This window comes from Emydura macquarii, unplaced genomic scaffold (assembly GCF_026122565.2).
Source record: "Emydura macquarii macquarii isolate MOO-44397 ecotype Brisbane River unplaced genomic scaffold, CSIRO-AGI_Emac_v2 contig_561, whole genome shotgun sequence".
NCBI classification, from domain to species: domain Eukaryota; kingdom Metazoa; phylum Chordata; order Testudines; family Chelidae; genus Emydura; species Emydura macquarii.
In genome coordinates this window covers 13632623-13647755 of record NW_027130698.1, presented here as the reverse complement: position 1 = coordinate 13647755, position 15133 = coordinate 13632623, and the positions used below count along the sequence as shown (strand labels likewise).

Below are 15133 nucleotides of genomic sequence, written 5' to 3'. Positions count from 1 at the left end.
GTACGTTAGTTCAAGTTTCCAGAGTATATTTTCATGACTAGTATCTACCAGGGTGTGAAGGCATACACCAAGTACAGACACAGGACTCACAACTTCATTTCCTTCCTCTTCCTTACCTGGGTATAGTGAGTGCACATTGCTCCAGAGCATCTTTCTGGACACCAAGGGTCACATTCGTGAGGATAGGGGTAAGTATAATCTTTAACTTCATCGTACCAAGATTGGACATGGAAGTTTGGAGAACGATACCTGAAAGACCAAAGATACATCACAAGCTAAATCATTAACTAGAACTGTAGGTTTTCAACCCAGCATCAACGCGCCTGGGTCACCTTTTGCTAATACAAAATTCTCAATCGTTCAGCAGAAGATAATTGTAAAGTAGTAAAGGGAGTTCAAGTGCAACGTAGTGCCATCTGGTTAAGTAACCATGACTTTAACAAATGGAGAGATAATAGGAAATTGTAGAAAAACCCAAGGTCATATTTTGATCAACGACAAATCTCTGCTGTTTTACACACAGCAAAGTGTTAGAGACTGTTTCTTTAAAATCCATGACCCAATCTGACATTCTGGAGTATTTATAGGTTTAACTTTCTCTTCAAAAGCTGTTGACCTGAAACGTCCCCTTGGCTTTTCCACTCAATTACAAAAGACTTCTAGTTTGGCAGAAGGTTGTATTTTGAAAGTAAACTTCAGCTCAGGGCTGCCAAAACATATTAAACTGAAAGTCATGTACCTATTTTACCACTAGACAATTCGCTACATCTGGAACTACACTCATGTCTTCCGTAGACCGCAGCCGTGTAGCAGGCACGTGCAGTATATGGTTTGTGTATGCAGCACACTTCTAAATGCTGTTTGTGGCACAGTGACCTATGCTTCTGTTGGGAACGTCACCATAATTATTTAGACACATGCTCATATGCATAGCGCATGCTATATACCATGGGACTGGGTAGCCTTTCATCAGCTGTAACTGACAGTACATCAAGAGGGGATGGAGCAATCTATCTGGGATGGAGCAACCTGTGACCTTTACATTCCATTCAAATGCTCGTAAATGAGCAAAAGACCGGAGTCACCGACAGGTCATTATCAACGATGCTTTACTCTTTCATCATAACCCTTGTCTGATGACCTCAATGTGCTTTAAAACCATTCAGGAATTCTGTCTCTCAGTATGTCGTGATGTGGGTACTATTGGCCCCATTTTAGAGATATGAAAACTGAGGCGGACAGCTTATAGACCCAGTCCCGCACACACTGAAATCAATGGCAGTTTTTGCATGTTTTCAATGGAAGCAAGACTGGGACCTACAGTACGTGATTTGCCCAAGGTCACTCAGGAAAAGTCTGTAGTGGAGCCAAGGTTAGAACCTGGTCTCTTGACACCCAGTCCTGTATGTTAACCAAGAGACCCCACCTCCTCCTTTGTTACTTTAATTCATCAAAAAAAATTGGGCCCAATTCTGATATCACACCAGTTTTACACTGAAGAAACCCCATTGACTTGAACTGAATTTTTCAATGGGCATAATCACAATTAGGCCCTTAAATTAATGATGAAGGAAAAAGATTTGCTTAACAAAACACAAATGATGTGCTGACTCTGCTAGCTCCTTTGTTTGTAGGAACAATAGAGATGTTAAAAGAAACGTTACATTCACCCTTAACATCTGCACCAGAGGAGCACCAATCTACCAGTTGATAGAGCTCACAACAGCTTGTGTGGACAGAATCCAACCTGGTTCATTAGGCCAGCCATGCTCAGGAGAACGACAACAAAGAAATAGATTGCCATTTGTTGCGCATCCTCAGTGGAAAGCCCCAGCACGGTTCCTCTCACCAGGAATTGTCAAAGCAGTCCACGTGGTGGCATAAACACAATAATTTCTACCTGGTCTAAAGCCCTAGGTTAATTCCCTCCCCCACCCCCCAGGGCCCCCAGGAGTATAAACCATTTGCTCCCTCGAATTACACAGTCATCAGAAAGCAAATACAATGTGGTTCTAATAAAGATAAATTGGGAAGTGAAAAGGGACATGTGGTGAGACACACTCAGAGGATTTAGAACAGTGTTCAGCCTAGTGCTAAGTGGCCAAAAATGGTTCCTGAGAAACTTCCCTGCTGGTTCATGGAGAGAGCAAGGCTTCAGGAAACAGAGGACTTGGGAGTCAGGATCCTGAGTTCTGTTGCCAACTCTGCCACCAAGTCTCTGTGCGATCTTGGGCAAGTCTCTTCACTTCTCGGTGCCTCATGCCTCACCACACAGTGAGGTTTAGTGAACATTTCTAAAGCATGCTGGAAACTGCTGGTTGAAAGGTCCAGTAGATGTTATTACTGCATCTTTTTTACAGAAGCAACAAGAAAATATAAACCACTCCCCCCCACACACCCATTTTCCCTGCTAGTCAAGATCTTTTTACTAAATGTTGACAAGAAAATCCTCCCTCATTGTCCAACAAACCGAGACTCAGAATGCCGCTGCTGACAGATATGGTACATTAGCACTCCGCTTTCCAACGCTTACCTGCCCCAATGAACGGCCAAATTCTGACCAATGGACATAATGAGGCTGGCAGGTCCATGATCCCAGATGCACTCCTGGGCCCAGGCCTCTGCTGATCTTTCCAGCACATCATCCCAGGTCTGCGTGAGAACAGAAGAACAGATCAGTTGACAAATACTCTGCAAATGTCTTACAAACACCTCACACTGAGGTTATGCCTACATTACACATCACTGCCGGCAGGCCGGGGTCCAGGTAGCTACATGCCACAGTGAAAACCAAGCTGCTTCCAAACTACGATGCGTGGCTGCACGTATCAATGGAAGGCTCTGGCAAGGAATCAGCCTTTCTTTGCTGCCTCCCCTCCAACAGTGGGCTGCTACATTGCTAAAAACATCAGCGTAGACAGGGAGGCCTGGCTCGGATGGGTAGCGAGCCATGTAAGATATGTACTCAGGTACATACCCGCACCCTTCAAGAGTGTCTTCGCAGGCCTCCCCCATGCCTCACGGACGGTCTGCACTGCTGTTTATACCCAGGCATGTATTCCACACACCACTGAAAGAAGCATGGAACGTAGACATGCCCTAAGAACCAAGAGAAGGGACCCGCAGAAGTTATGAGTTAAGACTCGCACACGGTCCCTAGCCTAGCCTTCCAGACCTAATATTATGCTATGCAATGCTGAGCCCTGACCTGGGAGTGAATTCCCCATCGTGCGTCCCCCTTTACTAAAATGGAAACGTATGCTCACAGCACAGAATAACCCCACTTCTCAAAGTCTGGCCTTGCACTCCTTGGGAGACACTGCATATGATCCTCTCTAGTTCTCAGCTGCTGATTCTTCAGGGCATTGGTGCAAATGCAGGATGAGCGTCCAAACTTAATATCAGAGCATACCTCTGAATGACCCTTTTGTCCACAACTTCAGTGAGGAGTGTGTTGTTCGTGGAGGTGACGAGTCTGTCACGAACATATCTGGAAACTTTTCTTAAAGGTAGATATTTGCACACAGCAGGTAATGCTGTGCCGGTGTAAAGCCCTTGCATTGTTTAATTATTGATAGCTCTACCGACCACAGCAGTACGGATGGGAACTGTCATTGGGATTAAAATGTCGCTGCACATGTCTATAAATAAAATAAATCAAAGACTCCAGAGACAGAAAAGACGTAGCAGTTCATACCTAGTCCACCCGGCCAACGCAAGTGTGTTCCCTATTGAACATTTACCAACGTTTTGGACGGGCGAGGCTTTGAATGAAAACATTACTTTTTCTTAATGTTCCATTTAAAAAGAGCCTTCTTAAAGATCCTTCCATTTTCTTCCTATCTTCACCAAGAAGACAGGCAGCCACCAGGCCCAAACCTGAGAGGATCTTTGCTCGCACAACTCTTGTCAAGGTCAATGGAAGCTGAGGGCACTTAGAGAGGGATAGAGGCCACGGCCCTGGTCATCTCTTCCCCTTTTTGGGTGGCTTATTGACTCAGAACAGAGATTGCAACTGCGGCTGGCCCTTGTACATGGGCATAAGGCTCCATGTGGTCTGTCACTTTACGCAACACCACCCTTATATTCTGCCAAGGCACATAAAGCCCTTGAAGCTGTCACAAGATCTGAATGTTCCTAGGACTTCAGAGCTTTCTACCAGAGTCCTCCAAACTGCAGCCTCAAAGGCAGTTGCTTTCCAAGCGTCCTAATTTAATGCAGAGACCATAATATGATATGAGCAATATGCCACTAAATGGAAATTGACATGAACATATGTGCTGCATCTTCCTCTGGTGTCTATGGATAAAACAAATACAGACAAGAGCCAGTCAATGAAAGACTGGGAATGAGCTATGGTTTTTTGCATGGATTCATCCTTGATTAGGAGATGCTCGTTTCTGCCGGCATCACATCACAAAGCCATGCTATTTAAATTAGAGCTGCCATTTGCTTCTCTTTCAACATACAAATGCTGCCAGGAGACCAGAACTATTCCAAAGATCCCTTAGCATCAAATACTCAAATTAATATCTAAGATCAATATTAAAGCCAGAACTCCACTAACCATCTACACTCACTTCAATTTATTTAAATTCACTCTTTGGCAATCTGGAAGAGCTTGAGTCTAGCAATTTGCAGGGCAAGATGCAAGACACATTAAAGGTTTTAAGTGTCGGCATATGTTTTTGTTTGGTTTTTACTTGTGTTCAGATTTTCTGTAACGTAACTGCCGTAGCAATAGGCAGCTGTAACCCAGGGAACGTAAATACATATTATATATTGGTGAATATGACTACACGAGTCTTCATTATGGTGGATACTGTCCAGGAACTGGTTTAAAATGTGCTGGCAGTCAACCTGATTCAAAATGATTGTGTACACTTTTTACTTGTGGAATAGTTTTTGAATGAAGTGAAGTACATAATTACATACGTAAAACACATGCGTAGTTTTCATAAACCATTGTCGCAATTTGTACATGCAAATACAATAAAAGCATGCACAATTAGGCTCCCCCGACTTGTTTGTAAATCCGACATGTGGGTTGGAATGCTATTTTAATTCACACAAGGAATTGGCTAATCTCAACTAACCGCACCATTTCCATATACGGAGTGTGACTGGCACTGGTACTCTACTCTCAAGAGTGGAGTGGAATAGGAATAGCAGAGATTCTATAAAGTGAGATCAAGGTGCATTTGCAGAATCTTGGACCAGCTTGTTTGACCTACCCAGTAATATTATCCCCTCCGCATTCATGATTAGTAATTTCACTACTTTTAATCACGTAGAGGAAGGACAGGCTAACTCCACATGCAAGGGAATGGACACACTTTCCTTCTAGAAATACATGTAACCCATAAATCATTTGTAGCCTGTTAATTTGTTGGAAAAACCGATTGAGAACAGACTATACATCCACCATTCAGCCCCTCTAGGCAAGGTGAAGTTTTTGATTTTCATTGCTGCTGACTAAGCCAATCTAAAAGTCACTGGTCTCTTAAAAACCGATGCTTATTTTTCACTCTAGGTTTATAACCACCATGGAGCTTGTTTTGTTTTGGCCATAGTCCATCATCTTACTACTGTTCTATAATGAAAACATACAATGGAAGCGTATGTACTAAAGTTGCAAGGTGGTTAGGGTAATTTTGTTTCTGGCCAGCCTCATCTTGAAGAATGTACACTGTTCACATCTGGCCTATAACAAAGCCGGCCAACAGGGAGCCATGAAACTTATTTTCCATTAACACTGAATACCATTGCTAACCTTGAACTCCATTAGCCTAACATAGTCAAGCAAAACCACTTGTATTGCACTAGACTGTTTCTTTATTGAATTTCTATTCTCTCCCCACTCTACCATTATTCCATCCTCAAATACTTTTTTCCTTTTGCTTGAATCATTCTTTTCCTTCAGTTATATGCATAATTGCTCTCTATTGATAAGAGTATATGTTGCTCAGCATACACGTTATTAAACTTCTTACATCGTTTATCTGTTATTATCCAACATATACCCACATTAATGACACAGCAGATTAATATTTCCATTTCCCGGAAAACATTAGCTCTCTGTACAACTTAAGGTAATTTAAGTGCATCAGATGGAGACCTGGGATAATGGGCTTTCACAGCCAGCACGTGGAGACTATTAGCCAAGAACCCATGTTCTACCTACTTATCCACAAATTAATGCCAAGTCTTCTCCTATGAACAGTTTACTCCCTGCATCAAATAAAACAACAACAAAAAGTAAGCCTTTAGCCTCTCTCTTTCTGTACAGTACTAAAAGCAGCCCATCATCAGCAACGGCTAGGAAGTGTTCTATTTAAAACAAAAGATTAAAGTTAACTTCATGTTCAGAACGTGTGGATGGATTTCCAAGGAATATTAGATCAACACGAACACATGAAAGACTGATTGTGGTCTTTCCAAGTGGCACCATTTTTCTTTCTTCACAGCATACAAGTCTCTTTCATTTGCACAAAGTCTCTCATAAAACCACTAGAAAAGCACACTGAGCAAAGACGAACGTAAAACAGTAACCGTCCTGGACAAGTAAATAGAAGTCAGCCAGTGAACACACCACAACTGAAGCACTTTTAGCTCCCCAAAGCCAATGAAAATACATTTGGCTTTCTTGCACCGCTTGGTGTTTACTTTCTTGGAATCATCCAAGCCACATCTTCCCATGCAGTACGTTACAGGGAGCCTGAAGAATATCACAGTCTACTGAACAACAGGGATACAAAATAGCAATTCTTAGGAAGGAATACAATTCTCTCTAACTGACAAAGCAGCAATGACTAATAGCAAGGAACAGGGCACTCTTAAGACATGTGAAGAGCTGGTGCAATATAATATCGGTCTTTAATTTTACCTCTTCTCCCTTACTCTTCCTCTCCACTCTCTTAAGGCAGACTTTTCCATTCAGAGCATTCAGTTAAATGGAAAAGGTATAATTAACAAAAGATGCCTTTTAAATCACATGGCTCCTTTTTATACACTGTCTCCATTAATAGCTGACTGCATCAATCCAGAGGAGACAGACTGTCAAACTGGCACTATTTTTGCAGAAATAATATTTGCATGAAAGATAAATGCAGAAAAATGATTTCCCTCTATCATTCTCTGATTCCACAATATTTTGAAGACATCCCAGAAATAGCTCAAGGTAGGGTATATGGCACTGTGTGGAAAGCTGTATAATAAAAATGTATTCACCTTAATTGCTGCTGGTAAAGATATACTTAATACTTAGACTTTTCAAGGACTCTCTCTGAAGTGAGAGTACACATTGAGCAAGAGTGTATTTTGGTTCCTTGCGCTCAGAAAGAAACAAACGCCACCAATACATCTCGGACTGACCTCAATGGGAGTCTTTCTAAAGATTTTAATAGATTTGGGCCTATATTGCAGATGGAGAAGTCCCGATCCTCCAAGGTGCTGAGCGTCTTCAACTCCCGCTGAAGTCAGTGAGAGTTGGCAGTGTTAGCATATCCCCGGAGGCACCGGGCAGCATGCAGGACGGGGCTGTAACTATGGCAATCCAAAGAACCTGTCTGCAAAGGCGTGATTATTGTAGGTGAGTCAACTCTTCTCCGAGATCACTGGTGTAACTGCCCTGTGCAGGCTATGGCATTTCACAATGCCAGGGTCTTAATCAGCTTAAGCTTCAACAAGGAGAATGTAGATTAAATGTCAGGAAAAACTTGATCCTTGGATGACATTTAGATAATGGAATAAGCTGCCAATGGAGGTTGTGGGATTGCCATCAATGGAGGCATTCAGGGACAGACTAGACAGTATTGAGAATGTTTTATGAATAATAAATCAGTCCTGAAACCATGGAGTGGGGTGGACTATATGACCCAATAATGGCCCATTCCAGCAAAAACAATTCAGTGGGAGAAGATGGCTCCACTTAAAAGCCACTTGAGAAAAACTTATAGCAGAATTTGTTACCGTTCTCTCACCACAAGAAAAACGAAAGTGGTCATTCAAATTTCAATCCCAACAGTTGAACTCACCATATATTCCATATTGGAGGCTGAAGGATAGACTTGACCTCTCAGCTTGTTATGAAGATTCAAAATCTCCTCTTTGTCTGATCTTGCAATGGCTCTCTTGGCTCTGGAATGATACTTATTCAAAATGCCCTCCAAGTAAGTGCCATTGGGCAAGAAAAAGCTTTGTGTTTCATGCATCAAAACTAGTAAACATCCAAGAGGGAGTAACCAAGACAGGACAGGACTCATGGTCATTCTGTACTCAATGGAAGTCGAGATGAAGGAGATGGAAGCACTCTGGTTTTCTCAAAAGCAGCTCTTCTGCTCTGGTCAGATCTGGAATTCAGATGGGAAACAAAAAGTCACTCAATCAACCACGAAAGAACATCTACAGCCCATAGAATTTCCCAGGAGTCAAGAAGCTTTGGATTCAGATTTTTGCACAATAAAGGAGTGATGCGAAACGTAAAGTTTAAACAAATTATTTTGAATCCTGCACAGCGGTGATGAACCTCCATGTTTACCATGTCATGGCTAGGATATCCTATTTCCCAGATCATCACTCAACTTCTTAAATTAGGTGTGACCTAGAGTTTACAGTGAAGTCTCTCTTTTTCCATAGTGATCCACTTCCACATACCATTAGTCAGTTTGCACGTACAATCCCTGGGGTTACATGCACTAATTAGACGTGCAGTTGCACATGAGTTTTGCATGGCGAACCTTTTTTCCCTGCACTTCCTTCCAACATACCCATCCAGGAGGGGAAACGAGGGTTGCATCCATGTTATGTGCTCAGAATCCCTTTGCAGACCATTCCACAGGCACAATCTAGAGGGACCCAGTACAGCTCCAAAAATGAATGGAGCATTGCCAGGACAGCTGCGGAATGCTCATAAAGACGGGTGGGGTTCAAAAACTGAATTTCCCTTTGGAGCAGATAGTTTCTCCTTCGAGGTGCAATGTGTATCCATCAGGGGGAACCAATGCCCAGGCCCTTAAACTATCACAAACTCCAAGCTGCGTCTTTTCACATATGCCGGGGGAGAGATGACACATTATTTCTTCCAAGTGTTGTTGTTCAAGGAGGAGAACAGATCTTAATAAAAGGGAAAAGCAAACTTCCCAAGCAACCAAATCACAGAAGTCAGGCACGAGCTACAGCTATTTCAGAGGCCAGAGCCAGCGAGCAGCTGGCATGTTTATGTGAAATGTCATCGTAATAACAGAGCAATCAAAATTCCCATCTGCAAGTGACGCACCGGGGTGTTCTTGCTGACGCTATTACAGCACTTAGCTGGAGACAGACATGCAGCCAGCTATGTGAATTATTACATATTAGGAGAGGAGACGGAGTAGATTTCCTTTCCTCATCTTGAATAGGAGCCACTTCTGCACTGCTCAGTTGCCATGAGTCAGCCTGCCTTTATGGAGAGGCTTAATCAGGGCTGAATGCTGGCCGTAAATTTAAATGTGCTTATTTGATGATGGTTTGAATCTCCAGTTTTGATAATCCCTGCCCTCAACTGCAAGGCCCCCCCTTCTCCCTCCTCCTTCAGACTCACCTGTAATCTTCAAGCAAATCCTCCACCCTGATTCTCATCATTAATAGTCCATGCTTACTCCCTCACTCGAGAGCCATTTGTCTTGTCTGGTATAGATCCTATGCGGTCTCTTACTAGAGGTTTGTCCAGTGGGCTCTGATCTCACGGGGGGAAAGCGGGGACTCGGTAATAGGAATAATACGTAATAGGGTTTAAATATTCACACGACACATCAGACAATGGAATTATCGAGTTCCCGCGTCATAAAACCTAAGTGGTGACTAAAGGACGTCCAGGGTTATTCAATGATGCTTGCAATCTGGGAGCACGGGAAAGGTAAATGGAACCACCCTGCTGATAGGAACAACTGTATAACAGGGACTATGCCAAAAGATGCAGCCTTTCGTTAGTCAAAACTGTCCCTAATACTGTCATTTTAAACATCCTTTCAGGTGACAGCTGTTAACCCCCTTTCCTGAATAGACCCCCCAAGTATTTTCTTTAGGTGATGGTTCTGCTGATTTTACTATTTAAATTTACAGCACGGCAAATTACCACTACGTCTTCCCCAATTGGGTGTTTTTAAAGCAGGGGTGTTTCCAGCTCGAGGATATTGTTAAGTATGTTTGGAGTAGGCGATTCATTTTCTTTCTTGCAGAAGTGTTAGGTCTGTAGGGGGTGCTTTGATGGGGCGGAAACATAGATCAGACTGTGTTACAAATTTAAATCCCTGCATGTTTGTACAGTGTCTAGCACAATGTGGCCCAAATCCCGGACTGAGCCTTCTAGGTGCTATTGTGATACAAACAAAAAAAACAACTAACAATTGCTCCTAAGCAAAATGTTCAGCGGTTGAGCTGGGGTTTGCTCAAGCAATGGAGATCATAAGATCATACAAAGAAAAATGCCTTAATTACTTCACTAAAATACCTCCTTGCTTTAGAGAGCAAATGTAACACACAAATGTCATCCCTATTCAGTGGTTTATTGGTTAAGCAGAGGTTGAATTGACCCAGTAAGATCCTTAAAGGCATCCCACCACCAGTTTCCTAAGGGCAAATATTGTTTTAACCTCATTCCCTTCTCAGGATTGTTTGCTGTCACATAACCCTCCATAAATGAAGTCTAGCTGGCTGGGGGAGGGTCAGGGGAACAATTTTTGTAGACTGTCTGGACCAATTCAAGAACAATTCCTACTTTCAGCCTCTTCCCTGAGAGGTTATATATATATAAATGCTCTGCCATGGCTATTTACAATGTGGCCATTTATTATGAGCACATTTACATTGCATTTAAATGCCGCCTGCTTCTTAGGTACGGTGGGCAGAAGCAGACAGCTGGCATAGGCTGTCATTATACCTACCAACTCGGATCTACTCCCTCTTCTCACCAGGGGCCCCGTCCACCACACACTTAAACAGTGAAGGCACAGAAATCGCAACTTGCAAATCAGCTGTGCCATCTGACAGCCCAGAGACATACCAAGCTTGTTACTATGCAGCGAAGTCAACATGTCAAGTCCTCAACGGACCCTTGGCTACTTTCCTTAAGCCCTTGCAGCAGCTAGTCAACACTGTAACAGATAGGGCATTATTCTCTCAGTCCTCTCCTCTGCTTGTGAATTAACAGCATTATTCCCTTTCCCCAACTGGGTTGCCCTGAAACTGTCTTAGTTTTAATGTTGGTGGATAAAGTAGTCAGTCCCTGCTTCAAGTGCTTGACTTTCAGGTAGGGGGAACAGCATCATCTCTAGCTCTCTGTGCTTTTAGACAAGACAAATCATCCATCACATCCTCTATGAACGTGCACTCACAGGATCATTGATCTCAATTAAAAATCAAAGTGAGATTTGATATTAATGTCAATAGGATTAGAACTTGGCCCAAAGACATCTTATAAGTGGGGTAACTGATGCAGGCAGGTAAAGGGTGACATTTCCAAAAAGCCATCACTGATAGGACCAAGGTGTGACCAGATTCCCGCAGATGCTCAGCACCATTAATTGAAACAGTGGGCGCTTAGCATGGCTGAAATTCAGGTCCCAGGCTGACTCAAGCTGGGCACCCTAACAACCCAGCACCCAAAATCAGTGATAACTTTTGAAATTGCTGGCCCTACCGTGAGATACTCGAAGCCCATGTTACTTCCGGGACGCATGCAGTGGCTCTCCATACCTTCTACTGTTCTGAAATAATGACTAATGATGCTAAGATTCTAGCTGAACCCCCTTTCTCTCTCTCCCCCACAGCCCCTACACACACTTTTTCTTTTCAGTAAGAGAGACGATCTCAAGACACACACAGACTCCGTCTGGACTTACACCGATTCAGTACTACTGTCCAAAAAAAGAGGCATCCCATGGACAAAAGGACAAGTACTTGATGTCTTATTTCATGGGGATAGTAGGGGGGATGCAGAGCATTACTGGAAGAAGGAGCTGTTGCAGGCCTGAGACATCAGGGAAACTAGTTGCAAGCATAGCAATTACCAGACTAGCCCAGAGCACGGGTTCATCTTATCCAGTAGCCTGCCACTGACGGTGGCCGGCACAAGATACCTCCCAAGTATTTAAATTAAACAGGAGATATTGGCCAAGACACACTTTACTACGGGGTAAACATGACACTCCTCTGTATACACTGAAATCCTATGAATGCCATTGGGAATTTGGGTGGGCAAAGAATACACAAGCAAGCCTTCAACTGGGATCCCCATGCCCCAAAGTGACCTTAAAGCAATTCTTAACAAACCCAGCCCCAGTTCAGCAATACAGCTACGTGCCTATTAAAGTGAGACCCGTGTTTAAGAGCTTTGCTGAATCATGGCTCCAGATATTCAGCCTTCTAACGTCTCCAGGCTGCACAGACCATCTGCATCCCAGTCGTGGAAACTCTTCTAAGCTTGGAACGCACATTGTGTGAGAGTTGGAAGTCGATAGCTACCTCAGACGCTGTCCCAGAGGAGGAAACTTTTGCTTTTGTTTAAGGAAGGGGTCGGGGGAGAAAGCATCTGACCTCTTTTCAAACAAAATCAGGCTCACGGTATCAATGCCATGTTAACGTCTGGGACTGATCAGATACCAGTGAATTGGCAGAAGCTGCCTCCTGAATGTTCAGATATGAAGGCCCCTCACATGCAAGATACATTACAACTGGGGGAAAGTATTTTCGGAGATCTGAGGAGATCATATTTAAATGGGCTTTGAAAAGATCATTCAGAAAAAGTTATTTCCCAAACTAATGGAAAGCTTCTGATTTCAGAGGGCAGGAACGTGGACAACCTTTAGAAAACGCTATGCCAAGCTCCCTACTCCACCTACCGATAAACAGACAATTCAGTCTCAGTATGGTGTCCTCACTGACCGTAAAGATTTATTGTTATTAACTATTAAAATGGTTGGATTATCCCTGGTTATACATGATGTCATGGCAAATATATGCAATGCCATGGGATATTATACACAGAACAGGCAGAGGAAACCTGTAAGTGCAAGAGTTAACATGGGATGCCAGCAACAAATCAAAGCTGCAAGGCAGAGCGAGGGCTGGAGCAGATTTTCACTCACGTCAATAAACTCAGGATTCAAGCACTCTGCCCACTGTATATTTTGGGTATGCAGCCGTGTCTTTTTTAGCCCAGATGCACATATTTGAGGCTTTAGAAAGTTTTCCCCTCCAGACAAAATGCAAGCAGAATACTCAGAGTGAAATTACAAATTCCGTGACTCAGACCATGTTCTCTCTATAGCATAAAACTGTAAAATCTGTGTTTTCAAGGTCAGAGATAAAACTTCTGGATCTACCACCATCCACTCTAGTGTAATACAAGAAAGAGGGCGAGTTTCTATCCAAAACCACACTAGAAGTTGTTTTTTAAACTGTTAACAAAAGTAACCTGGTCCTACTAGGATCTGAAAGTTTTGCTAAATTCACTGTAATCATAGTTTAGGTTATTTATAAATATAATAAATAGTTTACATAGTTTATAAAAGATAAAGACAATATTGTAAATGTTTTAATAAATGGTCAGTAAACTGTTAGAGGTTATAGCATCTAACATGTCTACTGATTATAATTATCTGACACCTTCCACTTATATGCTTATAACTGTCTATACCACTAAGACTATTTATGTTTCAAAATACTAACAACATCTATTAGTTCATAATGGGTTAATAAAGTATTTAGAAGTGGAACTTTAATATTAAAGTGCAATTTCGTATACACATGCCATCTTTTGGCAAAGTCAGTAAAACTCTACGTCTGTAAGGGAGATTTCTGTGACACACAAACAGACAAAGATGTTTACAACAGCAGTGGAAAAAATGGTACTAAAACTGAACACTTACCTCTCAAAATCTGCAAGTCCCCAAGAAGTCAAAACTCCTAAAAAACCTGCTTGTGGAAAATAAATTATATATTTTAAATAGTCAAAAGGGGAGTGAGAAAAATGACAGCTACTACTCGGTGCAATGAATGCTCGGGTCTCAGCTCGGCTGGTAGTGATGAATGCTATTCTGGTGGAGCTGCCCCAGGGATATTTATACTCTCCAGGGTTGTGATCATCTCTTGGCTTTCTGTGATCTTGGCAACTGCTCTTTATTTTCTGAGGAAAGGGAGAAAATAGAGGGTGTCATCCAATCTCTCAGGGCAGCAGAGATACCATCCAGCCCCAGAAAACGGAGAATCGCCCTACCAAATGGCGTAACACAAAACACACACACACACACACACACACACACACACAGAGGGGCGGGCGGAGATGCGGCTGGAGGGGGCAATGGGGTGGAGGAGGAGGAGACAGAGACCGGCGCTGGAGAGTGGAGGCGGGACGCCAATAATTAAAACCAAATGATCATTGAACCAGTTTCCCCTGGAACCAGCTACAAGGTTGGGGCCAAAGCGACGGGGCTCCGGCCTGGCGTGTGACATGCAAAGACATCGGCCACCCCGGACCCCAAAAACCCAGCCCGCGACCTCGTCCATGTCCAGGGCTCGGTGGAAGCTGCTGCAGCTCCAGCTCCGTGTTGCTGGCTGCCAAGCAGAGCGAGGAAAGGCGATGCCCGGCTAAGCAGCAGCCTCCGCTCCCGGCCCTCCCCGAAAGGGGCTGGGGGGGGGGGAGCAAAGGCAAGACATGCATTGCAAATGTAGATCGCAGCGCCGGGCGACTCAGACCCCGCAGCCCCCTGCCTTAGAGACAGACGGGGCTGGGCCCCTGCAAACCTCAGTTAACCAGCCGCACCCATCGCTGGGGGACATTTTTTACACAACCGCTCGAGTCCGTGTCCTCCGAGAGACGCCAGGGGGCGCGCTGCGGGCCCGGCCAAGGCAGGGCAGCACGCCTGAAACTGACAACTGGCAGCCAGGCTCCGGCTGGATGAGGCGCGGGGCGCTAACCCCGGCTCTTGGTCTGGGAGCGGGCAGCTGTTTCTCATTTCCCCCTGGGCGGAGGGCTAGATGGCACGTTGCAGACGGTAAGGTGGGTGCCCAAAGCGCCTTTGTCCTGGGAGCTAGAAAGAGGCGCTGCCAGGCCCAGCTCCCTCTCCTTAAAAAAGTAGAAGCAGCAAAATAATCG

At 43.8% G+C, this 15133-nt stretch overlaps 1 protein-coding gene across 1 annotated transcript in view; it reads right to left on the bottom strand.

Annotated features, from left to right (window-relative positions):
• The window catches only part of CRISPLD2 (cysteine rich secretory protein LCCL domain containing 2), a 36948-nt gene extending 22704 nt beyond the window's left edge, over positions 1-14244 (bottom strand). Inside the window, exons 1-4 of the mRNA XM_067540188.1 lie at positions 13908-14244; positions 8037-8351; positions 2534-2652; positions 117-249 (exon numbers count right to left, since the gene is read on the bottom strand). Of these exons, the coding sequence (XP_067396289.1) occupies positions 117-249; positions 2534-2652; positions 8037-8270 (486 nt within the window). The 5' untranslated portion in view covers positions 8271-8351; positions 13908-14244. The remainder of the gene's footprint in view (positions 1-116; positions 250-2533; positions 2653-8036; positions 8352-13907) is intronic.
• Between the last annotated feature and the right edge of the window lie 889 nt (positions 14245-15133).